We start from the raw sequence: 27,644 nt of genomic DNA, 5'->3' as shown, positions 1-27,644 counted from the left end.
ATTTTAATTCTCCCGGTGTCTATTCTTGTATAGAATAAGGGTAAAATGCAATAAAAGTCAAATAATTGTACAAACACACTGCTGTGAAGATAAAGACGTTGACATCATTGAAACTGAACTGTTAGCTGGCTGGCAGGGCCACTATTTAATAGCTTGAAATGTGCATTTGTTCATCAACAAGAGTCCAAATTCAACATACAAAATCCAATTCAGAAGGGATCATCGTAGTGTGAGTTGTATGAAAGCCAAAGGTATAAATCTGCCCATAAATCAGACTCAGCATGTTTTCCTTTTTTCCATGTAAATGTGTAGTCTTTGGAATGATTGTTTAATTATCATGACTTCTTTCTGAATAAAGAATACTTGTGTGTATGTATGTGCAGGTACCCCCAGCAATTCAATGCTTTCTCTCTTCCCACCCTATATATGTTATTTAATAATTTTCTTCAAATTATCTAAGTCCATTCATTCATTCAGCAAAAATTCATAAAGCACATACTCTGTATCAAGCACTTATACTGTGCTTGACATTGTAAATATAAACAAAATATAGTCCTACTCTCAAGGAACTGAGCAATCACAATAAGCATATCCGTGCTTATGACAGAGGTATCTATTGCATGCTGTTGGTACAGATGCTCTGACTACGTTAAGGCGGGTGAGTGAAAAGATCAGTGAGGGCCTTTATCCTAGAGGTGAAACAACTTGAGCGAACTGTGGAATTTAATTAGCCAGGTAGATAAAAGTGGGAGGCAGGGGGTAAGGGAAGATAAGTGTTTTCAGTAGCGTTCTCCAGGTAGGGAAAACAGGATATGCAAAGACACAGAGCATGGGAGAACACAGCACCTTTGGAGAACTATGAATTTGAAACGGCTAAAACTTACATGGGATAGAGTGACCAAAATCAATGTAACCAGGTGACAAACATAGAATTTAATTAAGTACAGAATAAAGTTGAAAATCAGAAAGTATTACTATCAATAAAATAGTAATATCTGGGAGGACATTAAAATATTTCCTTTTTTCTACTTCTCTGTATTTTCTATAATTATTAAATTTTTATTTTGCTTTATAATTTTATAATAAAATGGTAATAATAAATATATTTTAAAACAAAATTATATTTGCCTGGGCATGCCTGTGTGTGTACATGCATGCATAAATGGATAAGTCATTCTAGACTGAAGGAAACTAGCATATTGATTGATGATTATCTTAAAGTAGAAGGAGTATGAGTGATACTTTCTTGTTTACATATTTACCAAATAGTTTGCATATTCTACTATAAACAATAAGTTAGTTTTATAAACAGATGAAAATGTAGGGTTTCCCCACACACAAAACAAAAACATTTTTGACTCCTCACTATATGCAAACTCCTAATGTAAGGAGTATAGCTAGGATAAACATAGGTCAAATGTCAACATATGCACAAAAAAGAACTGAATTTCTTTTTTAATTTTATTGTACTCGATTTACAATGTTGTGTTAATTTCTTCTGTACAGCAAAATGACTCAGTTATGCATATATATATATTTTTTCATATTCTTTTCCATTATCATTTGTCACAAGATATTGACTATAGTTCCCTGTGCTATACAGTAGGACCTTGTAGTTTATCCATCCCATATACATAGTTTGCCTCTGCTAAATCCCAAACTCCCATTCCTTCCCTCCCGTACCCTTGGCAACCACAAGTCTGTTCTCTATATCTGTGAATCTGTTTTTGTTTCGTAGATATGTTGATTGGTATCATATTTTAGATTCCACATGTAAGTGATATCTTATGGTATTTGTCTTCCTCTTTCTGACTTACTTCCTTTAGTATGATAATCTCTAGGTCCATCCATGTTGCTGCAAATGGTATTATCTCATTTTTTTTGATGGCTAATATTCCATTGTATATATATATACCACATCTTCTTAATCCATTCATCTCTCAATGGACATTTAGGTTGCTTCCATGTCTTGGCTATCGTAAATAGTGCTCCTATGAACACAGGGGTGCATGTATCTTTCCAAATTATAGCTTTGTCTGGGTATATGCCCAGGAATGGGATTGCTGGATCATATGGCAACTCCATTTTTGGTTTTTGGAGGAACCTGCATACTGTTTTCCAGAGTGACTGCACCAATACACTCCCACCAACAGTGTAAGAGCATTCCCTTTTCTCCACACCCTCTTTAGCATTTGTTATTTGTAGACTTTTTAATGATGGCCATTCTGACTGGCGTGAGGTGGTACCTCATTGTAGTTTTGATTTGCATTTCTCTAATAGCGCTGTTGAGCATCTTTTCAGGTGCCTATTGGCCATCTGTATGTCTTCTTTGAAGAAATGTCTATTTAGGTCTTCTGCCCTTTTTCAGTTGGGTTGTTTGTTTTTTGTTGTTGAGTTATATGAGATGTTTGTATATTTTGGAAATTAAGCCCTTGTCAGTTGCATCATTTGCAAATATTTTCTCCCATTCCACAGGTTGTCTTTTCATTTTGTTTACGGTTTCCTTCGCTGTGCAAAAATTTGTAAGTTTGATTAGGTCCCATTTGTTTATTTTTGTTTTTATTTCTATTGCATTGGAAGACTGACCTAAGAAAACATTGGTAGATAAGATTTATGTCAAAGAATGTTTTGCCTATGATCACTTCTAGGAGTCGTATGGTGTCATATCTTATATTTAAGACGTTTATTTATTTATTTACTTATTTATTTTTTTATTTTTTGGCTGCACCAGGTCTTAGTTGCAGCATACGGGATCTTTCAGTGCTGCACGTGGGATTCTCTCTAGTTGTGGCGTGTGGGCTCCAGAGTGCGTGGCCTTAGTAATTGTGGTGCGCGGACTCTCTAGTTGTGGTGCATGGGCTCCAGAGCGTGCGGGCTCAGTAGTTACAGCACGTGGGGTCCAGAACATGTGGGCTCTGTAGTTGCGGCACACGGGTTCTCTAGTTGTGGTGTGCAGGCTTAGTTGCCCCGAGGCATGTGGGATCTTAATTCCCTGACCAGGGATCTTAATTCCCTGACCAGGGATCGAACTCGTGTCCCCTGCTTTGGAAGGCAGATTCTTAACCACTGGGCCACCTGGGAAGTCCCATGTTTAAGTCTTTAAGCCATTTTGAGTTTATTTTTGTGCAAGTTGTGAGAGTATATTCTAACTTCTTTGATTTACATGCAGCACCACTTGCTGAAGAGACTTTCTTTTTCCCATTTTATATTCTTGACTCCTTTGTTGAAGATTAATTGACCATAGATGTATCGGTTTTTTTCTGGGCTCTCTATTCTGTTCCATTAATCCATATGCCTGTTTTTATGCCAATACCACACTGTTTTGATTACTGTAGCTTTGTAGTATTGTCTGAAGTCTGGGAGGGTTATGCCTCCTACTTTGTTCTTTTTCCTCAGGATTGCTTTGGCAGTTCTGGGTCTTTTATAGTTCCATATAAATTTTAGGATTAGTTGTTCTAGTTCTGTGAAAAATATCATGGGTAATTTGATAGGGATCACATTAAATCTGTAGATTGCTTTGGGCAGTGTTGCCATTTTAAAAATATTAATTCTTCTAATCCAAGAGTATGAGATAACTTTCCATTTCTTTGAATCATCTTTAATATCTTTTATCAATGTTTCGTAGTTCTCAGCATATAAGTTTTTCACCTCCTTGGTGAGGTTTATTCCTAAGGTTTTTTTGTTTTGTTTTCTGATGTAATTTCAAAAGGGACTGTTTGCTTACATTTCTGATATTTTTAGTGTAAAGAAATGCAACCAATTTCTGTGTGCTAATCTTGTATCCTGCTACCTTGCTGAATTTGTTTATCAGTTGTAGTAGTTTTTTTGTGGAGTCTTTAGGGTTTTCTATATATAGTATCATGTCATCTGCATATAATGACAATTTTACCTCTTCTTTACCTATTTGAATACGTTTTTTTTTTTTTCTTGTCTGATGGCTGTGGCTAAGACTTCCAATACTGTGTTGAAGAGAAGTGGTGAGAATGGGCACCCTTGTCTTGTTCCAGATTTTAGCAGGAAGGCTTTCAGCTTTTCACCATTGAGTATTATATTGGCTGTGGGTTTGTCATAAATAGCTTTTATTATGTTGAGATATGTTCCCTCTACACCCATTTTCGTAAGGGTTTTTATCATGAATGGATGTTGCATTTTATCAAATGCTTTTTCTGTGTCTATTGAGATGATCATGTGGTCTTTGTCCTTTCTTCTTTTTTTTTTTTTTAATATTTATTTATTTGGCTGTGCCAGGTCTTAGTTGCAGCATGTGGGACCTAGCTCCCTGACCAGGGATCAGACCCGGGCCCCCTGCATTGGGAGCACGGAGTCTTAACCACTGGACCACCAGGGAAGTCCCTGTCCTTTCGTTTGTTGATGTGGTGTATGACACTGATTGATTAGTATGACACTGTTGAACCATCCTTGTGACCCTGGGATGAATACAACTTGGTCATGGCTTTATGTGTTGCTGGTTTCGGTTTGCTAATATTTTGCTGAGAATTTTTGTGTCTACATTCATCAAAGATACTGGCCTGTAATTTTCTTTTTTGGTAGTGTCTTCATCTGGTTTTGGTATACGGGTGATGGTGGCTTCACAGAATGTCTTTGGGAGCGTTCAAAAGGAGCTGAAGTTTTTATTAAATAGAAATTATGCAGTACTGAGATGATTTATATACAGTGGGAGGGCGGTCAATTAGGACTTTGGTAAGTAAGCATTTTTGTCATGGGGTAATTTTCCTTACAGTGTTGTTTTGTAATAAGTTTTACATGTTCATTTACATTCAGTGTGATAATCCATATTCCCCTAAAACCTCAAAAGTAAAATAAGGCTTCCATACATGTATATATACGTATATTCTGAATAATGCTTAATTTTCCTAGTATTGCTCCACATTAACATTTCATGTAGTAGATGGTAAGATTTAGTAGACTTCTAAGTATTTTTCTTTCTTAATTTTATTGAAGTATAGTTGATTTACAATGTTGTGTTAATTTCTGCTGTACAGCAAAGTGACTCAGTTATACATATACATATGCTTTTTCATATTCTTTTCCATTATTGTTTATCACATACTGAATATAGTTCCCCGAAATCTAAGTATTCTTAAACAGTAAAATATATTACATAATCTCTCCTGAAGTCAATCCTCAACAATTTCAACCTTTGACAAGGGACCCTAGCTAATATTAAAATACTATATGATTCAAGCTCAAAAATTCCTTAAAATTACTAGCTACACTTGACACCTAAAATATTCTAAGGCCATATAAATCCACCTATATTCTTTTTTTTTTTAAGGCACTGACTAGTACATTTTTAAAAAATATTTATTTGGTTGTGCTGGGTCTTAGTTGCAGCTCACAGGCTCCTTAGTTGCAGCACATGTGCTCCTTAGTTGCGGCCAGCAGGCTCCTTAGTTGCGCCTCACAGGCTCCTTAGTCGCGGCTCGTGGGCTCCTTAGTTGCAGCTCACAGGCTCCTAAGTTGTGGCTTGCTGGCTCCTTAGCTGTGGTATGCAAACTCTTAGTTGTGGCATGCTTCTGGGATCTAGTTCCCTGACCAGGGATCGAACCCGGGCCCCCTGCGTTGGGAGCGCAGAGTCTTAACCACTGCACCACCAGGGAAGTCCCAACCTATATTCTTATTGTTAGAATTTCTCTTCTTCTTTAATGTCTAAAGAAAATAAAGGATCTGAATTACTCAGCTATTTTTAAGCACTTTCTATTGCTCAGTCTCATTTAATAGTACAGATTACGACTGCCATTTGCTGAGGATAAACAAATGATTACACAAAATACACCCACTGTTAATCAACAGAAATCCTCTTAATCACCTATTGACTTTCCAGGACAAAACAATGGAATGATGGAAATGAAAATACGTTCAAACTAAACAGGTCCTCAAAGAATCTATTTAAATAATATTTATAGCATCTTCTTTACCGCTAGTTTTTTTTTTTAATATTTATTTATTTATTTGGCTGCACTGGGTCTTAGTTGCAGCACACAGGATCTTCAGTTGCAGCATGCAGGATCTTTTAGTTGCGGCATGTGAATTCTTAGTTGCAGCATGTGGGATCTAGCTCCCTGACCAGGGATCGAACCCATGTCCCTTCCACTGGGAGCGTGGTGGCTTAACCACTGGACCATCAGGGAAGTTTAAAATGTGTGGTTTGTAATGTCAATAATCAAACCATCCCAATGTTGCCATTTCCATGTGAGTTACTGAGGATAATACAACATATTCAGCAACAACTCTATGGCTCTTCCTTTTCTATTGTCACAGAATTTTTACTTCGAAGGTGCTTCAAATTCACTAAACATTTGCGATAATTTCAAAGAAAAAATACTATGAAACTATTACTAAGTCACTTCCTTAAACATGTTCAGCAATATTAGTAGAAATATTAGTAGAAATTAGTAGAAATATTAGTAGAAATTATTCCTACTGGGACAACCACTTTGAAGAATTACTTGAACTATATCTTTTAAAGTTAAAAATACACTTTCTCTATGACCCAGCAATTCCACTCTTAGGCATTAAGCCAAGAGAAATAAAAATCCATGTCCACAAAAAGACATACAAACTGTATACTGTAGCTTTATTCATAGTAGACAAAAACAGGAACAATCCAAATGTCTACCAATAGATGAATGGAAAAACAAATTGTAGTATATTAATGCAATGGAATTTATTTAGCAATAAAAAAGAATAAGTTACAGACAAACATAACAAAATGGATAAATCTCAAAAACATTATGCTAATCAAGAGGACACAGGGAATTCCCTGGCAGTCCAGTGGTTAGGACTCTGTGCTTCCACTGCAGGGGGCAGGGGTATGATCCCTGGCCAGGGAACTAAGATCCTGCATGCCATGTGGCACGGCCAGAAAAAAAAAAAAACAGACACGAAAGAATGTATACTCTGTGACTGCATTTAAATAAGGTTCAGGTACAGGCAAATCTAATCTTCAGAGACAAATCAGAACAGTAATTGCATATGGGATATGGGTACTAACTGGAAGGGGATACAAAGGAACTTTCTCAGATTATGGAAATGCTCTATATCTTGAGAGTGAGATTACACAAATGTATACATTTGTCAAATTCATCTACGGGTACACAAGGTGTGTATATTTTACTGTATGTAATTTTTACATAAACAAAAATCTAAATAAGGCAAAACTCAAGCAAGAAAGATACAAATGTACTAAGATTGTTTTAATTCTAGTAGTGGAAACAGGGAAGACTAGACTTAAGTCTACATCTGCCAATTAGTCAATCAGCAATATTGAGCACCTGTGCACAATGAACCTGACATAGAACAAACTGTTGAATTAATAGAATAAAACCAGCATATAAGCCCATTTCTTCCATTTTTGCTACAGAGAACTTAATGATTTCTCCGAAGATAAGAAAAGAAAAATAAACATTCATACTTATAGCAATGTTGGGGAAAGCAAAATTTTCTCAATACCTGAACCAAATGTAGGCTTTGCTATGATACAGAACTGGGCTGTAAGGTATGAAAAAAAAAAGAAGATTTAATTCAACAGTGTACTGTTTTATACCAAGGTGAAACATTATTTGCTGAAAGCTTCCAAACCTAGTCCTCTGTGCAGTTTTCTAATATAGAACCCATTTCTCTTCCAGACCCTGTTCTATGTGAAACAGGAAGGAAGCAGGCAAGGCACAACCTTTAAAAGAATGACATAGCCACAGGATATGACAAAAAATGGTTAGAACTAACTAGATCCAAGATGGTGGAAGAGTCAACTACCCGTAGACCTTGAGCTTCATTATATACTCATTGTACTACATCAGCATGCTAAATGACACACCCACCAGTGCCATGACAGTTCTGAAGCTAACCATAAAAGACCAAAAAGTGGGCAGTAGCCCAACTCCTGGAAATCCCTGCCCCTTCACCTGAAATAGTTGGAATAATCCTCCCACACATTAGCCTATGAAGTTAACCAGCCCATAAAAACTAATCAAGCCATATTTCAGGGCCTCTCATCTTCTGAGATGCCCCACACTCTGTGGAGTGTGTCTTCCCTATAAATAAATCCACTTCTTACCTATCACTTTGCCTCTCATTGAATTCTTTCTGTGATGAGACATAAAGAACCTGAGCTTCATTAAGTCCTGAGACCAGGTGTGTAATCTCAATTAAAAGACAGTGGGTTTAAGTCTCTATCTGAGTTGCATGGTTTCATAAGGACTTAATAAAAGTCAACTCATACCCTAACAACAACCCTATGAGATAGATACTATTATCATCCCTACTTAACTGATAAGGAAACTGAGGTATAAAGAAGTCAAGTAACGTTACACGTAGACAGAGCCAGGCTCAAATCTCAAGCAGTCTGGTGCCGGGGTGAAACTGAGCAGAACCCTACAGGGCCCTCCCTGGTACAAAAGCCTTTTTCTTGTTTGCAGGAAAAAAAGGCTTCAGCTTCCTAGACCTTCCCTGAGTTCCAATGGGCAGATTCAAACAGTTACTAATTAAGTGAGGAAATGAAGAAACAAAGGAAAGGAGTCAAGAAACAATAGTGCAGCAATGGGGCAGGGTCCTTGTTCCTCTTCAAGGGATATACATAACAATCTGATACACATCTCTGAGTTTCATCTACAGGAACTAAGGCCCCCCCACCCAGGGGGAAGATGGTAACTTCAAGCTAAGCAACTACCACATGGACCCAAGACTGGTTGGAACCAGAAGGCTAATGACTGAGATTCCTGAAACACCACCCTGTTATCACACTACCAACCAATCTGAGAAAGGTCACACACCCTGCAGTCCTCCCCACCAAATTTTGAGCAAGAGCTGCCCATTCTCCTTGCTTTGCCCTTGTAATAAACCTTTTTCTGCTCCAAATTCTGACAGTTCAGTTTGTTTGGCCTTACTGTGCGTAAGACACAAGAACTTGGGTTTGACAAGGGCTCTTAACCACCACACCATATACTGGCCTCTGGGCTTCTTTTCTAAGATGTTTTTTAAGCATCTCTTTTCTGCCTATGTCACACAATTTCACTCCTGCAATACAATTCAAGGCCCACACACCAATTTATTCTGAATTTTTCAGCAAAAATCTCCAAATCAATTTGTCTCCAATATACTCCAGAAGTACAGTAATTTATAAGGGGACTCAATATTTTAAAAAATAGATATTTGTTGATTTTTTTGATTAAGACTAAATAAAGCCCTGACAGTGATGGTAATTTTGTTCACAAATCTTTCCTACTGGCCTTAGATTCAAAATTGTTTTAGGCTGAAAGAAATTTGGAATTGTTCTTCATATCTTAGTGTCCAAGTCAGATGATTTTGACTTGTACAATTTTTAGTTGCACATGATTATCTTTACCACTTATCTAACATAGTTCAAATCATCAGCTTTTATTGAGCCCCAACTACTAAAAAGGAGGTCAATGGATAAGTGTAAGAGATTGCTTCTGCTTTCAAAGAATTTTCTAGCCTAACATTTCTCATATTAAGCTAGGATACAATAACTACTAGGATCTATTGAATTCCCAGCCCCACATTCCAGGGTGGGAAGAAGCATGTGGGTGGCAATGTAGTGTCTTCCTATTGTTTGAATTTGCATTTCCCCAATGTCTAAACATATAGAGGATCTTTTCATGTGCTTATTTGCTGTCTGTGTATCTTTTTTTGGTATTATATCCATTCAAATTTTTTGCTCATTAATCGCCCTTTTTTATTGGGTAGTTTATCTTATTATTTATTGTTTTGTAAGAGTTCTGAATTCAAGTCTTTCATAAAATATGTATTTTACAAATATTTTCTTCCAGTCAGTGCCTTACTTGTTCATTTTCTAAACAGTATCTTTTTAAAAATCAGACGTTTTAAACTGTGATTAAGTCCAACTTATTTTTTTTTATGGTTCATGTTTTTTGTCTTCTCGAAAAAATATTTTCTAATGTGAAGTCACAATGAATTTTTTTCTCGCTCATTTTCTTCTAGTAGTTTTATACTTTTAGCTCATATTTAGGTCTACAATCCAGTTTGAGTTAATTTTTGAATATGGTGCAATATATCTAGTCAAGGTTCATTATTTTGCATATAGATGTCCAACTGTTCCAGCATGATTTGTTAAAAACACTGAGACCAATGCTTTTAATATAATAGAGCACAAGAAGTTCATTGATATCTTTCAGATTCTATACAACTAATCTTTAAGAAATCACAACTACCTGAAAAGGATATTAAAACACTTCTATGTTTTCAAACTATGTATCTGTGTGAGGCTGGAATTCTACATGTATTACAAGCAAAACACCACATCACAACTTACTGAATGCAGAAGCAGACATGAGAATCCAGCTCTCTTATTAATCCAGACATTAAAGAGACTGTAAAAATGTAATACAATGCTAGTCTTAAATTTTTGTTTTAGAAAATAGGTTTTTTTAAATAAAAACATTCACATGCATTAACATATAATGGATTTATTGTAGCTATTTTAGTCAGTTATTTTTAATGAATAAATTAATATTTAATTTTTTTCTCAGTTCTAATTTCAAATATAATAAATATAAATAGATATATCCCATATAAACAAAACCACTTTGGAGTCCTCAATAATTTTTAACAGTGCAAAGGAGTCCTGACATCAAAACCAAACTGCCCACATCTCTTCCCTCAATTACTGAAATTATCTTTATGATAGCTAGAGTAATGCAACTAAATGCAAATCTGATCAGGTCAAACTTGTGTTTAAATACTTTCAACAGGAAATTCTCTGGTGGCACAGTGGTTAAGAAGCCGCCAGCCAATGCAGGGGACACGGGTTCGAGCCCTGGTCCGGGAAGATCCCACATGCCGCAGAGCAACTAAGTCTGTGCGCCACAACTACTGAGCCTGCACCCTAGAGCCCACGAGCCACAACTACTGAAGCCCATGTGCCTAGAGCCCAGGCTCCGCAACAAGAGAAGCCACCACAATGAGAAGCCCACGCACCGCAAGGAAGAACAGCCCCTGCCTGCCGCAACTAGAGAAAGCCCACGTACAGCAACAAAGACCCAATGCAGCCAAAAATAAATAAATAAAATAAATAAATTTATTAAAAAAAATACTTTCAACAGCTTAGTACTCTTAGCATCAAGATGAAACATTCAATGGCCGACAAATCCTGCCATGATCAAGCTTCCCCAGTCTTCCCTAACTCTATTCTCCTCTATTCTCCTCATTCTCTGAAATGATAGGTTTCTTTTTCTTTTTTTTTTTTCCCAGCAGAGTCCTTAAATGCACAAAACCCCACCTGTCCTCAGGGCCTTTGAACTGACCTGAAATGTTCTCCCCCACCTCCCTTTTTGCCTAATCCCTACTCATCATTCAGTTCTTAACCCAAACCTTGATTATCTGATCTTCCTTACCCCCACCCTCAGGTTAAACCAGGTTCCTCTTTTATATATTCTTATGGCTCCCTGCACATTTCTGTTAGGGTAACCACTGACCGAAACTGCCTGCCCTGGCCAGGCCGGATAGTAACCACTTGCATGAGGTACCTTACAACAGGAGATCCTGGTAAAGAATGCAGAAACTGACAAGCTATCAACAACCGTAAGAATTAGGGAAAGGTCAAAAGGAGAGAGGAGATGCCAGTCCATATGTCCTACCAACCTCCCAGAATCCTTCCTACTGGAATCCATCTTGGCTGCGTGATGCGCGCGCCACCAGGAAGCACCCTGAGTCAGAATGATTGGCCAGAGACAACCCGGAAACTAACCCCATTACCATAAAACCTGAGACTGCAAGCCATGTGGCAGAGCAGTTCTCCTGGGTTCCCTTACCCTGCTGCTCTCTGCCCAGGCACCCCTTCCCAAAAAGTCTCTTGCTTTGTCAGCACGTGTGTCTCCTCAGACAGTTCATTTCCAAGTGTTAGACAAGAGCCCACTCTCAGGCCCTAGAAGGGGTCCCCCTTCCTGCAACATTTCCTTAATAGAACTTATTAGTTTGGGGGATTTGGGGGTTAGGTAATTTAAATAGTAATTTAATGTAAGGCCAGACACCATAAAACTCTTAGAGGAAAACAAAGAACACTCTACGACATAAATCACAGCAAGATCCTTTTTAACCCACCTCCTAGAGAAATGGAAATAAAAACAAAAATAAACAAATGGGACCTAATGAAACTTAAAAGCTTTTGCACAGCAAAGGAAACCATAAACAAGACGAAAAGACAACCCTCAGAATGGGAGAAAATATTTGCCAACGAAGCAACTAACAAAGGATTAATCTCCAAACTATATAAGCAGCTCATGCAGCTCAATATCAAAAAAACAAACAACCCAATCCAAAAATGGGCAGAAGACCTAAACAGACATTTCTCCAAAGAAGATATACAGATTGCCAACAAACACATGAAAGAATGCTCAACATCACTAATCATTAGAGAAATGCAAATCAAAACTACAATGAGGTATCACCTCATACCGGTCAGAATGGCCATCATCAAAAAACCTACAAACAATAAATGCTGGAGAGGGTGTGGAGAAAAGGGAACCTTCTTGCACTGTTGGTGGGAATGTAAATTGATACAGCCACTATGGAGAACAGTATGGAGGTTCTTTAAAAAACTAAAAATAGAACTACCATATGACCCAGCAATCCCACTACTGGGCATATACCCTGAGAAAACCATAACAAAAAGAGTCACATACCACAATGTTCATTGCAGCACTATTTACAACAGCCAGGACATGGAAGCAACCTAAGTGTCCATCAACAGATGAATGGATAAAGAAGATGTGGCATGTATATACAATGGAATATTACTCAGCCATAAAAAGAAACGAAATTGAGTTATTTGTAGTGAGGTGGGTGGACCTAGAGACTGTCATACAGAGTGAAGTAAGTTAGAAAGAGAAAAACAAATACTGTGTGCTAACACATATATATGGACTCTAAAAAATAAAAGGTTCTGAAGAACCTAGAAGCAGGACAGGAATAAAGACGCAGACGTAAAGAATGGACTTGAGGGCGCGGGGAGTGGGTAGGGTAAGCTGGGACGAAGTGAGAGAGTGGCATTGACATATATACACTACCAAATGTAAAACAGATAGTTAGTGGGAAGCAGCCTCATAGCACAGGGAGGTCAGCTCAGTGCTCTGAGACCACCTAGAGGGGTGGGATAGGGAGGGTGGGAGGGAGACGCAAGAGCGAGGGGATATGGGGATATAAGTATATGTAGAGCTGATTCACTTTGTTATACAGCAGAAACTAACACAACAATGTAAAGCAATTATACTCCAATAAAGATGTTAAAAAATAAACAGTAATTTAATAGCTTAAGATAATATAAATATAATAATCATAATATGTAAAACTTATAAATAAAACTTTGCCTATATGTCATGAGTACTTTTCTAAGTTCAGTAGTTCTCATCAGATTCTCAAAGGAGTACATGACCCCTGTGTACTGAAGAATTAATCTTACCCAAAGACAGGCCTGGTCTTTCCCCTTGGTTACTGGCAGGTGGTGTCCCCCTGGAACTTCTTACCTAACAGAACTTTGACTGGGGGCTTTGGCCACAGGACAAATGTGATTCATGATGGGGGCTTTGAGCCACACTCAGTTCCAATCCTAAGAAGGAACAGAGACTAAAAGCATTAGTGTAACCTACAGGAGGGGCTAGAGACTAAAAGTCAGCCATGTGAGCAGCCTGTAATTGAGCCGCAATAAAAACTCTGTACACAAAAAGCTTGGGTGAGTTTCCCTGATTCGCAATATTCTGTGTGTACTGTCACATACAGTGGCACAGAGGAAGTAATGCCATCCATGATTCCATGGGGAGAGGATGACAGGAATTTCTACATTTGGTTCCCTCCAGATTCTATCCTGTATGTCTCTTTTTTTGCTAATTTTAACCTGTATCCTCTACCTGTAATAAACTGTGAATATAACAGCTTTCAGTGAGTTCTGTGAGTCCTTTCCAGTGAGTTACCAAACCTGAGGCAGGGCTGGGCGGGGGGGCCCTCCTTACAACTGGTATCTGAAGGAGGGAAGTTTTATAGGGACTGTTATCTCAGACTGCAGTCTGGTGAAACTCATTGCAACCCCAATAAGATTTTAAAAAACCAAAAAGCTAGACTGAGTTCCTTGAGAGCCAAAACTTTATCAATATGATATATAGTAAAAAACAAACAAACAAACAAACAAAAATACTATGTTTGAAATAAATTGATACTCTCAGGATATCAATATTCTCTAACATTAACAGCAATAATATTAATGACAATGAAGATAAGGATGATAACAGCAACTATTTACTGCATGCCCTTACTATAGTCTCCACTTACAGATGAATTTAGGGTGAAAATGACTTGCTCAAGATCATACCACTAGTGACAGACAGTATATAAGCTCTGATTTAACTAATTTTAAAGCCTATGCCCTTCACCATATTGTATCTCATAAGACAAGCAAAGGAAGTTTTGCAAAGGACAAATATCCAGCAGCATCATCACTAAAATACTTACATTAAAGTAAGTATTTTCATTAAAGCCAAGTAACTGGGGACTTCCCTGGTGATGCAGTGGTTAAGAATCTACCTGTCAATGCAGAGGACACGGGTTCAAGCTCTGGTCTGGGAAAATCCCACATGGCATGGAGCAACTAAGCCCATGCACCACAACTACTGAGCCTGTGCTCTAGAGCCCACGTGCCACAACTACTGAAGCCCGCGCGCCACAACTACTGAAGCCCGTGTGCCTAGAGCCTGTGCTCTGCAACAAGAGAAGCCACTGCAATGAGAAGCCTGCACACCACAAAGAAGAGTAGCCCCCGCTCACCACAACTAGAAAACGCCTGCGTGCAGCAACGAAGACCCACCGCAGCCATAATAAATAAATAAATTTATTTAAAAAAACCCAAAAGAACATATACAAACACATACATATATAATAGTATAGTAGCGAGGAGACATTCTGAATTGAGCACTTTATATTTTTAGTAATCACAAGAAAAACACAAGAAGGTGCCCAGGCAACTGGCTGTAATTAATTGATTGATTAATTGGCTTTATGTAGGTCCAGAGCAAACATTACATATTGAATGCTATTAATTAATTATTAATATTATTAATAAATGCTATTTATTATTATTATTTATTCACTATCATACTTCTACTAGGTATGAAAACCAACAAGTCAAGTTGCACTATGTCAATTTTGGCAAACCAATCACGATAATAAAAATGTCTCAAGAGTGGATGGATCTGGATCTACATTATAAATTAGAGAACTGAGTGATGTGAAATACAGGCAACATGAAGGAGAAAAGTGAACGTAAGTAAAGGATGGGAAAGAAGGAGAGACACACCAATTAATTAGACACACATACTAATGACCACAAATAACCCACAGAGACAGAGAAAGTACCTGGAAAGCTGTGAGTGCGCCAGTCCCTGGGTTATACAGGCATCGCAGCGAAGGCATGCTGTCCGCCAGGCTGGAGCAGCCCAGCCACAGAGACCTGGGCATAGAGCACTGCAGAGAGAGGACAACTATGAGATGGGACAGTATGAGACAGGATGGCACAGATTACAGGAATTTTCAAGGCTTGGCTAAATACAATATTCCAGTTGCAGCTTGCCTTTATGATAGACACATCTTCAAGAAACATACTACTAACTAGTTCTAACCCCAGAGGGAAACTCAAAAGGGACACTAGTGGCCAAAAAGCAAGAAAAAAAAGTTATAGGTCAAGAAGCCAAATATTTAATAAAATTTTTTATCCCTGTTTGCCTTCTATGTATGAATCTAAAGGAAATCTACTTCTTTTTTTTTTTTTTTGCGGTACGTGGGCCTCTCACTGTTGTGGCCTCTACCGTTGCAGAGCACAGGCTCCAGACGCGCAGGCTCAGCGGCCATGGCTCACGGGCCCAGCCGCTCCGCGGCATGTGGGATCTTCCCAGATCGGGGCACGAACCCTGTCCCCTGCATCGGCAGGCGGACTCTCAACAACTGCACCACCAGGGAAGCCCAGGAAATCTACTTCTTAACCCAATTAATCAACTCTTTTCCTCTACACACCTCAACTCATCTCCCATAAACTCACCACAGAGTGAAATATTGTGCAGACTAAGCAGAAAAAAGGAATTATTCATGGTAGCATTTCAATATTAGAAATGGTAACTTAGAAGACAAAATATAACAGGAAAGTTAAAGTTTTTTTTTTAGAAGGTGGGGAGAAGGAAAAGAAAAAGTATTATACCCCTACCGCTTTGACAGCAACTAACTGCACAGTTTGCATATGTTTTATGTGTCTTGTTAGTCTGCTATTAACCAAAATGCATAGTTACCATAGCAGCTGCCTCTTCATCTTTCCAGATGGATTAAGGGGGGTGGGAATATTGGAGGGAGGAGGCAGGAAGCAATCCAAACAGAAGGGAAAACAACAAGAAAGAAAGAAGCAGAGACAGGGACAGAAAAAGAGGAAAAAAAGAGAACCCCAAAAAGCTGCTGGTCCTAAAACCTTCTAAAAAAACAAAAACAAATGTGTAAGTGTGAATATACATATAGTGTATTCAGTAGCAAACAAAAAACAAGGTAGAAATTATGAGTTCTAGTAGTACTAATTAAACAATATTAGTGGTACTCCTCCTGTAGCTTTATGAAACACTGTATCTTTTAGAAGAATTTTTACAATCTTTAGGTTTCCCTCAATGTATCCCAGGCTGAAGCTCTGTCCATCAACTTGGGTGCTATTACAGTCTAATAATACTAAAAAACTAAATACCTGATCACAGCACATATAAAAACAGAAAAATATTTTGAAATATAACAGTCAGTACACATAATACTAAACTTTATAAGCTTTGAAATATTTACTATCATCGTGGGACTTTTTTTCTTCTTAAAACACTTTAGTTGGAGAAATATTAAGGAAACAAAATATGGTATTCATTGTTCACACTATCTATAACTGATATAAGGACAGTATGCTGCAAAGTACTCCAAAAAACGGTGGGCCAATAATTTATTACAACTGAAGTCTGTTAATCAATTGAATGAGTTTACCAGCTTTTAAAAAGCATACACAGCATGTTTTTAAATGCCTGAAACATGTTTTCTACTACCTGAAAGAATCAGAAAAAGAGATTGAAATGTTGCAACAAGGGGCCTGCAGTGCTTTAAGGAGAATATAGTATCTAATGCCCATGAGGTTCAACAGCACAAATTCATTTTCACAAAGAACACTGAAAATCTTGACTCCTCCCCCTATTTGGCTGCATGGGAAAAGCCACAGTTCCTCTTCACTGATAGAAGGCCCTGCAGGCAAAGGGCTTGCCTTAGCATTTACTATATGAAAGCTGAAAGACAAAATCTCCTAAACTCAGGTCCCTGTTGGTCAACTTCTAAGAGTAAAAGAAGCTATAATAATGAACAATAAAAAGATTGCTGCATTGAGACTTTATGTATCCTTAAGCCATGGAATAGAAGAATTCCCTTTTCACTACTATATCAACTAAAAAATTCAGGCCAAGAGAACTATAGTATTCCACAGGCCATGTAATACATTCACACTCTACCTATACAAATTCAATGACTGGCTCTTAAGAATTCCAATTTAGGGACTTCCCTGGTGGTCCAGTGGTTAAGAATCTGTCTTGCAATGCAGGGGACGCCAGTTCGATCCCTGGTCAGGGAACTAAGATCCCACATGCTGTGGGGCAACTGAGCCCGTGCACCACAACTACAGAGAAGCCTGCGTGCTGCAAAGGAAGATCCCCCATGCCACAACTAAGACCTGATGCAGCCAATAAATAAATTTAAAAAAAAGAATCCCAATTTAGTTCACTCACTTCAAAAATGAAACTCCCACTGTCACATAGGATAATCATATCTGCCTACCCTTACTGCACAAGGTTTTGGTAAAATTAAAATAAGGGATCTAAAAATTTCAAGTACAGGGACTTTCCTGGTGCTCCACTGGCTAAGACTCCACACTTCCAATGCAGGGGGCCTGGGTTCAATCCCTGATCAGGGAACTAGATTCCATATGCCGCAACTAAGAGAACTGCATGCTGCAACTAAAGATCCCGCATGCCACAAATGAAGATCCTGCATGCCACAACTAAGACCCAGTGCAGCCAAATAAATAAATATTAAAGAAAAAAACTTCAAGTACAAAAGAAAAAAATATAAAGTGCCATCATTACCAAGAACAGGCTTCCATGAATGCCACTTGCATTTCAAAATGTTCTGGGAAGCCATTATGAACTGCAGATCATTGAATCAATAAATTCATCCATTAATCAAATATTTAGTGTTCATTAGCAGAACAGACACAAGTGGAGTAGAAGGAGAGGAGAAACAAAATTTATCAGGCATAAATTGTTTGCCAGTCATTGTGCTAGATCCTTAAAAACATTATTTCACTTAATCATTACAATCCTGTCAAAGAATTATTAGTATTTTCACTTTAACAGGAGAGTAAACTCAAGTTCAGAGAAGTTACAGTGACTGTCAGTGGCAGAAGTAAGACCACAATGTGTTTGTCTCCCAAAAGACCTATTCTCAAGTAGTTTACACTCTATTTGAGGGAGATAAATTAACACAAACAGTAACTACAAGGAAAAATACAATAACATACTAAACTGTGTTAGACAATAGCTGCTATATAAGTTTAGTTAAAATTTCTAATTTTTAAAAAGTTCAGACACAGTCTTTAATTTTATTGTAGCACTTGTTACTGTACGTAAATTAATTATATGTTTGCCTCCTCTATCATAATGTATTTCTCAGATATGAGTCATGTCTTTTTTTTTTTAATCTCCAGTATGTGGTCATAGTAGATGGTCAATAAATGTGCTCTTAATAGCAAGTGATCATTGAAAGCTACATATCAAAGAGAAGTAAGGAAACAGTTTTTGCTTATAGAACAGTGAGAATACTGATAAAATAACACTGTTTATTTTACTGAGACTGATCTTACCAGGCTGAAAGGTATGCGTTTTGGATAAATCTCTTTCGCGATTCATTATCTTACTCACCTGTAAAACAATCTAGTAAATAAAAAAGATCCAGAGAGGTTAAATAAATTACCAAAAGTGAATGGGTACCACGCAAGTGGTAAATATGGGATTCAAACTAGATATCTGACTACCTAGAATAATGCCACGTAAAAATGGCACTTAAGGATTTCCCTGGTGGTCCGGTGGTTAAGACTCTGTGCTTCCACTGCAGGGAACATGGGTTCAATCCCTGCTTGGGGAAGTTCCGCATGTCGCCACGGTATGGCCAAAAAAAAAAAGGCACTTAAAAAGTCACACATGGAGTTCGTTCATTTATTAAAAAATGTGGAGCCAAAGGTGGTTTAGGGGCACTGGACTGACTGAGAAACTAAAGAAAAGGAGTCCCACCCAAGTGGCCACGTTAATCATCAAAGTAATGGGCAAAGAGAAGACAAACTTACATAAAGAGAAAGATCAACAGGACTTACTGACTGACGAAAGGAACAAAGAAAGATGAGTCAGAAATAACCCAAGGTTTCAAATGAATGACTGGAAGAATGGTGGTAGCACTGATAGACACATGTAAATTGAAAACCACCTGTGGGTTTCGGGGTGTTGGGGTGGGGGTGGAGTAGATAAGCTCAGAAATCATAAACATAACAGGATAATAAACCTCTAGTATGTGAGTAAAAATATGGCATGAAAGCATGGGTATAAACCTGTAAGCATTACATAGATGTGGGAAACACTGGCTTCTGTATAAACTACAATGCACTAAGTTAAAAGCATTTGCTGTAAAAATACTAGCGAGATTTTTTTTAATATGAAAAATAAAATTCGATTCCTCTTCTCCCTCATCTCCTTTCCTAACTGAAAAATGAACTTCAACAGCCATTAAGTGAGTACAAGCTAAGTGGGCATCAAACTGAGTGGTATAAGTGGCAACGATGGCCCAATACAGGCTTTTGGAGTCCAACTGGTGTGAGAAAGGTGTCCCTGAGGGGTAAAAGCCCTGGCATAGAGTTTCAGAGCCCAAGTAGGGTGACAGAAAAAAACCTTTACAAGAGGGTGGCCTGGCATGGGGTTCAACAGCCCTAGTGGAGTGAGGAGAGCTTCTACATGGGGGACTGAAGTGGCCGTGAGCAGGATGATGAGCATGTCCACGTGTCCGGGAAGGGCAGGGCAGTGAGGGTTTCCAAAGTGGGCAGAAAAAGACATTCATAGAGTGGAGGGGTAGTGGACAGCACTGAATTCTGACCCAGTGGGGTGAGGGGCAGTGGCCCAGCAAAGAGTTTCAGACTCAGTAGGGAGAGAAGGGTGGAAGGGTTAGCCCAGTGCAAATAGATCCCAAAAGGGTAAGGAAGACATCCATAAAGAGTATGGGGTGGGAAATGGAGAGAGAGCTATGTTGGCAATGGGAGATGAGTTATACAGGAAGATCCATCAAATGAGGGGTGGGGAAGGGCTTCCCTGGTGGTACAGTGGTTAAGAATCCGCCTGCCAATGCAGGGGACACGGGTTTGAGCCCTGGTCTGGGAAGATCCCACATGCCATGGAGCAACTAAGCCCGTGTGCCACAACTACTGAGACTGTGCTCTAGAGCCCATGAGACACAAATACTGAGCCCACGTGACACAACTTCTGAAGTCCGCATGCCTAGAGCTCATGCTCTGCAATGAGAAGCCACTGCAATGAGAAGCCTGCACACCGCAACGAAGAGTAGCCCCCACTTGCCACAACTAGAGAAAGCCCGCACACAGCAACAAAGACCAAACGCAGCCAAAAATAAATAAATAAAATAAATAAATTTATTTTTAAAAAAATTACGTGGGTAGATCAAATATTGAGGATAATAAGAGCAAGGATTCTCATCAGAGAAGAGTTACAAATATAGAAAGGAAGAAAGCCAGAGTGAATACTATGCTGCTGAACTACAACTGAAGATGTTATGAATGCAAAGCTTCATAACAGAGACAGACACTTCTAGGTAAGTGATGTATGTATATGTGTGTGTACACATACATACACAAACACACCCCCTGGCTCTATCAACTGGGAGGGTCTGGTAACAGTAACACCTTAATAGCAATGAGTACAGTTAATGATTCCAAATATCACTCTCCACTAAAAGGAACCAGAGCTCCTTAGAACATGGCTAATTCCAGGACTTGGGCAAGTAAAGTTTAAGATGACCTCAGAGTATCATCTTGTGGTACTCAAAAATGGTGAAGACATGGCCAGGGGCCAGTGCAAGAGGTTCTCACAGGCTAATTCTGCGACAAATTGAACATCAGAATAAATAATGATGATAATGGATTATAATACTGGCAGTCAAACTCTAACATGCCCCCAGTCATCCCCACCTCCTCATAACACTTGTAAGTAATCCTGTCCCCTTGAGTGTGGGATAGCCTAATACCTTGCTTCTAGGCTATATAAGATTGAAACTTCTATCTTGCTAATGGACTCTACTGCCTTCTTGGCTTGCATGCTTTGATGAAGCAAGTAGTCATACTGGAGAGTTTCACATGGCAAGAAATGAGGGTGGCCTCCAGTCAACAGTCAGCTAGGAACTGAGTCTCCAATAACCCTTGAGGAAAGGAATTCTGCCAAAAACCACGTAAACTTGAAGTGGATCTTTCCCCAATCAAGCCTTCAAATGAGACCTCAGCCCTGGCCAGTACCTTCATTATAGTCTTGTAGGAGATCTTAAAGAGGACCCAGGACAGGCGTGCCCACAAGTGCACACTGTGCAGTATGTATGTGACTAATCAACAGACTGAAAGCGACTGACTGATCATGATGTGCATCTGTTTTCCACATAGTGATCTGTGGACTGGAGAGCTAGCAAGGAAGTTTGCACTTTACAAAAATTACAGTTAATAAACTCTGATAACTGAAATTTGAACCATGTTTTGGGGTACTGGTGTTATTTAACTAAACTGTAGTAACTGAAATTTGTGCATATCAGAACCATGCAAAGTGAGGACTTCCAGTACATTAAATTTAAATAAAATAGAAACTCTAAGTAAAACAACATTAGACCTCAGCTACTACAATAAGGAAGTAGCTGGTATCAAACTTACCCTCCCATCATAGACTGAAAGAAAAAGGGACAAAATACGTGAAACGTATATTTGAAAACGTTGGACAACAGGCAGTACCAGACTGTAATCCCTGAAAGACAGGAAATAAATGAGGTGATCCTTAAAACTGTCCAAGTCTTAAACCTCAAAGCACTTTCTAGTCTGTGGCATGAGAAAGGGGACTCCAAGAAGAGCAAAATAGGACCATTTATTGAGGAAACAGAGAACAGAATTGGTGAGTCAGAGTATTGGAGAAAGAATTATGCAGAAAAAAGCTCTAGATAACTGAACAGGGGACTCCTTAAGTCTATTCCTAAACACTAAGTCCTGTTTGCATAAGGTGAAACTCCATAAGGCCAGGCAAAAAACCATGAAGGAGCTATAAGCTCAACAACTCCTAGAACCCACACAGAGCTGGGGAACTTTTCTGTTCTGACCAGCCAGATTGCAGAAGCCTAACTGAACATGTGGGACATTGAGCAGGAGCCCCAGAAAGCTCACACCTCACTTGTAGGGATAAACTACACTAGTATAAAGGTTACACTAAACCTATCCTAATAAAGCTTAAAATCAAGTCACAGCAGCATCAAACTGCAAGAAGCTTAACTACTGGCCAAAATAAACTCAACACATTCTTTTAAAAAGACAACAAAATACAAACACTGAATCATGTAGCATTCATAATGTCTAATCTAAAATTACTAGATGAGGGAATTCCCTGGCGGTCCAATGGGTAGGACTCGGGTGTTTCCACCATGGGCCTGGGTTCAATCCCTGGCTGGGGAACTAAGATCCTTCAAGCCTCACAGCGTGGCCAAAAAATAATAATAATAATAATAAAATAGGGCTTCCCTGGTGGCACAGTGGTTGAGAGTCCGCCTGCCGATGCAGGGGACACGGGTTCGTGCCCCGGTCTGGGAAGATCCCACATGCCGCAGAGTGGCGAGGCCCGTGAGCCATGGCCGCTGAGTCTGTGCGTCCGGAGCCTGTGCTCCGCAACGGGAGAGGCCACAACAGTGAGAGGCCCGCGTACCACACACACACACACAAATAAAAAATAAAAATAATAAATAAGTAAAATAAAATAAAATTACTAGATGAGACAAGAAGCATTAAAATGTGTCCCATAATCAGGAGGAATATCAGTCAATAGAAGCAGATCGAGAAATGACAGAGATAATGAAATTAGCAGGCCGGGCTTCCCTGGTGGCGCAGTGGTTAAGAACCCACCTGCCAATGCAGGGGACATGGGTTCGAGCCCTGGTCCGGGAAGATCCCACATGCCGTGGACCAACTAAGCCCGTGCACCACAACTACTGAGCCTGCGCTCTAGAGCCCATGAGCCACAACTACTGAGCCTGCGTGCCACAACTACTGAAGCCTGCACACCTAGAGCCCGTGCTCCGCAACAAGAGAAGCCACCACAATGAGAAGCCTGCTCACCACAATGAAGAGTAGCCCCCGGCAAGAAGGAGGGATCAATAAGCTGTCTTCTCAGCTCTGCAGGAAGGCAAGCCCTCCCTCCCTGACCCTAGTCCCACCATCACTAACTGGAAACCTGGTCTCAGGCTAGGAACCCCCCAGCCCCATCCTCACATTTCTCTGTCTATCCCAGAACCTCAGAAGCCTGCTCACTGTGACCAGCTAGCTCCACACGGGCGTGCGCAGGCAAGCAGGATGAGAAAGACGTGTGTGATTATATCACACAGATGGACACCTCTATCGAGGTCCATTGGTTTAAAGGGACAAGGAAGGAGGAGGAGGGATGAGACTGTCACCCCCTCCCAGAAATAAAGTTTGTACCTTTGAGATTCCTTTTCGCCCTTGAAGTCAAACTAATAATTGTTTGGAGTACGGAGGTGTTTGCTGCTTTTCTTTGGTATTTTTTCTAATGCAATAAACTCATTTCTGCCTGCGGAAAAAAAAAAAGTAGCCCCCGCTCACTGAAACTAGAGAAAGCCTGCGCGCAGCAACAAAGACCCAATGCAGCCAAAAATAAATAAATAAAAATTTTTTTAATTTTTTAAATTTTTTTAAACTTTAAAAAAATGAAATTAGCAGGCCAAAACATTAAAATAGCTATTCTAACATTAGCTAGTCTAACAACAGCTATTCTATGATTCTAGAATCGTAGGATACAAAAAAGGAATGAAATAAAACTTCCAGAAAAGGAAAATACAATGTCTGAAATAGTAATTTCATGAGACGGGATTAACAGCTAACTACAACAATGTAGAAGAATAGATCAGTAAATCTGAAGAAATAGCAATATGCAAAATAATGCACTACGAGAAAAAGGACTGGAAAAAATTGAATCATGCCTCAGTGACCCATGAAAAATAAGCAAGTGGTCCAACAAATGTATAATTTGGTATCCCATTAAGAAAACCAGGAGAGTGAGTGGGGAGAAAGCATATATTTTCCAAATATATTTGGAAATAACAGATACAATCCACACAAAAATTTTTTTTTAATATTTATTTATTTATTTATTTGGTTGCACCGGGTCTTAGTTGTGGCAGACAGGCTCCTTAGTTGCAGCTCACCAGCTCCTTAGTTGTGGCATGCAAACTCTTAGTTGCTGCATGCAGGTGGGATCTAGTTCCCTGACGACGGATCAAACCTGGGCCCCCTGCATTGGGAGAGCAGAGTCTCATCCACTGCACCACCAGGGAAGTCCCCCACACAAAAATATTAAAAGTTCCAGAAATACAAATATGTGGGTAAATATCTTTAAATCTTTCTCATTTAAAAAAAATTTTAGGGCTTCCCTGGTGGCGCAGTGGTTGAGAGTCCGCCTGCCGGTGCAGGGGACACTGGTTCGTGCCCCGGTCCGGGAAGATCTCACATGCCGTGAAGCGGCTGGGCCCATGAGCCATGGCCGCTGAGCCTGCACGTCTGGAGCCTGTGCTCCGCAACGGGAGAGGCCACAACAGTGAGAGGCCCACGTACTGCAAAAAAAAAAAAAAAAAGGACAAAGGACTTGAATAGACATTTCTCCAAAGAAAATACACAAATTGACAAAAAAAAAAAACATTGACTCAACATCATTAGTCATTAGGAAAATAAAAGTCAAAACCACAAGATGCCCTTCACACCCGCTAGGATGGCAACAGAAACAAAAAAACCCCAGAGCTATCTAGATACCTCAGGAAAAAAGCATGCCAGGAGATCCAGATAGACTGGAAGTATCTTTATCATCGAAGTCCTACCCAGTCTCAAAAGCTTTTGAAGCTACAATTAAAAACAAAACAAAACAAGACCAGAAAATAACAAGTTATGGTGAGGGTGTGGAGAAACTGAAACCCTCATACACTGCTAGTGGGAATATGAAAAGTTCAGCCACTGTAGAAAGCAGCTTGGCAGTTCCTCAAAAAGTTAAACATAGAATTACCATGTGACCACTTCTAGCAGTTCCACTCCTGGGTATATTCCCCAAAGAAGTGAAAATACTCAAACAAATATATGTACAGACATGTTCACAGCAACCTTATTCACAATAACCAAAAGGTAGAAACAGCCTATATGTTCACCAACAAATGAACAGATAAATGAATATACACACAATGGGATATTATTCAGCCCTAAAAATGAAGTACTGATACAAGGTGAACCTCAAAAACATTATGCTAATTAAAAGAAGCTATATACAAAAGATCACATATTGTATGATTCCATTTATATGAAATATCCCGAATAGGTGAATGCAGATTAGTGATTGCCAGGGCCTGGAGGAAGGGGGAAATGGACAGAAACTGCTTAATGAATAAGTTTTACTTGGACTGACGGAAACGTTTTGGAACTAGATAGAGGTGATGATTGCATAACATTGTGAATGTACTAAAAGACCCTATACTGTTTGCTTTTAAACGGTTAATTTTACGTTATGTGAATTTCACCTCAATAATTTTTATTTTGGCCATGCCATGCAACTTGCGGGATCTTAGTTCCTTGACCAGGGATCAAACCTGGGCCCTGGCAGTGAAAGCACCAAGTCCTAACCACTGAACTGCCAGGGATTTCCCTCAGTAAATATTTCTAAATGCATATTGTGCTCTCTAGAGCAACCACTAAAACAAAACAAAAGTACCTATTAAGCCAACGGAGGAGATAAAATGGAATACAAAAAATAAATAATCCAGGACTTCCCTGATGGTGCAGCGGTTAAGAATCCACCTGCCAATGCAGCAGACATGGGTTCGAGCCCTGGTCCAGGAAGATCCCACATGCCTCGGAGCAACTAAGCCCATGCACAACTAGTGAGCCTGCACTCTAGAGCCCGAGAGCCACTACTGAAGCCCACGTGCCTAGAGGCTGCGCTCCGCAACAAGTGAAGCCACCACAATGAGAACCACGCATACTCCAACAAAGAGTAGCCCCCGCTCATCGCAACTAGAGAAAGCCCGCATGCAGCAATGAAGACCCAACGCAGCCAAAAATAAATAAATTTATTTATTTAAAAATAAATAAAGTAAATAGTATAAAAACGTTCCAATAACTCAGGGCAAACATTCTTGCAAGAAATGGAAAGATAGAAAGTATTAGCAAAGAAATAACGGATATATATAAGAACCAAGTGGAAATATAAGAACTGAAAATAACTGAAATTTTTAAACTCATTGGACAGTCTCAGTAGCAGAATGAAGATAAGCAGACCAACATTCCTCATGAATATATAAGCAAAACTCCTAAACTAAATACTAGCAAATAAAACCCAGCAACATATAAAAAGGATTATAAAACATGACCAAGTGGGATTTATCCCAGGTATACAAGGTGGCTGCCTTGAGCACTAAAGGTGTTCCAATGCCTGGCTCCATGTCTTTGTGGTGCCTGACATCTTCCCCTTTAGTTCCACGAGCTATCTCTGTACCCTTAAAATAGGTGCTCCTTCTTGCTTAAGGCGGAAATGAGACAATTTTTAACTTGAAATCAAAAGTATTCAATTAAGAAAAAAGTGTAATTCTGAAATGAGTATTATCCCCAGAGTAGATACCATGGGAAGCTACACTTATTCCAACAATGTCATCAATGCTCCAAAAAAAAATTTTTTTAATTTAAGCATTCCAAAATGAAACTGGATTAACGTTATGAAAAGCAAGTGAGTCCCTGCCTTAAAGGAAACTATAATCTAGTAGGAAATTTAGATTTAAAGGCTCAGCCAACTTTAAACATTTATAACATTTATAAACATTGAAAAACACTAGATAAATTAGAATTTAAATATTACTAGTTTGATATCATTATTGTTAGCCCATATAAACTCACACTTTTCTTATAATCTTTGGATGCCTAGTCCACTGCCTAGTCCAGCAGAAGTGTTCAAGAAATCCCTGGTGAAGTGAACTGTTGAATTATCATAACAACTGAGAATAGGTGTGACACTAATCCAGGAGTTAAGACACTAATCCAGGACAAGGTGCAGACTCGTACCCAAACCAACTGTAAGATCTTGAGCAGTTCACTTAATTTCCATGTGCCTCAGCTTCTCCACTGGTAAAATGGAGTAGATTAAAATATTTCTAACAACACCTGCAGCAATAAAATTCCATAATTCTATGATTTAAGTCTATCTTTAACA

General features: G+C 39.1%; 1 protein-coding gene across 10 annotated transcripts in view; it reads right to left on the bottom strand.

Annotated features, from left to right (window-relative positions):
* The window catches only part of BTRC (beta-transducin repeat containing E3 ubiquitin protein ligase), a 184,703-nt gene that overhangs the window by 112,893 nt on the left and 44,166 nt on the right, over positions 1 to 27,644 (bottom strand). For 5 of the 10 annotated variants that reach the window (XR_003433896.1, XM_027112348.1, XM_027112351.1 and 2 more), the window contains exon 2: positions 15,400 to 15,507. The exons of 3 other annotated variants lie outside the window; for them this stretch is intronic. Coding sequence is in view for 4 of the 7 variants with exons in the window: in XM_027112348.1 (XP_026968149.1) it covers positions 15,400 to 15,507 (108 nt within the window). In the remaining 3 variants the exon portion in view is untranslated. Of the gene's footprint in view, positions 1 to 13,520; positions 13,604 to 15,399; positions 15,508 to 27,644 lie in introns of all 10 variants that reach the window. 2 more of the 10 variants (XM_027112355.1, XM_027112357.1) reach the window with 1 other exon arrangement.

Source organism: Aethalodelphis obliquidens, unplaced genomic scaffold (assembly GCF_003676395.1).
Source record: "Aethalodelphis obliquidens isolate GAN/ISIS:26980383/991018 unplaced genomic scaffold, ASM367639v1 scaffold11, whole genome shotgun sequence".
Lineage (NCBI taxonomy): Eukaryota > Metazoa > Chordata > Mammalia > Artiodactyla > Delphinidae > Aethalodelphis > Aethalodelphis obliquidens.
The sequence above is the reverse complement of the archived record's forward strand: the minus strand, read 5'-3'. Positions and strand labels throughout refer to the sequence as shown.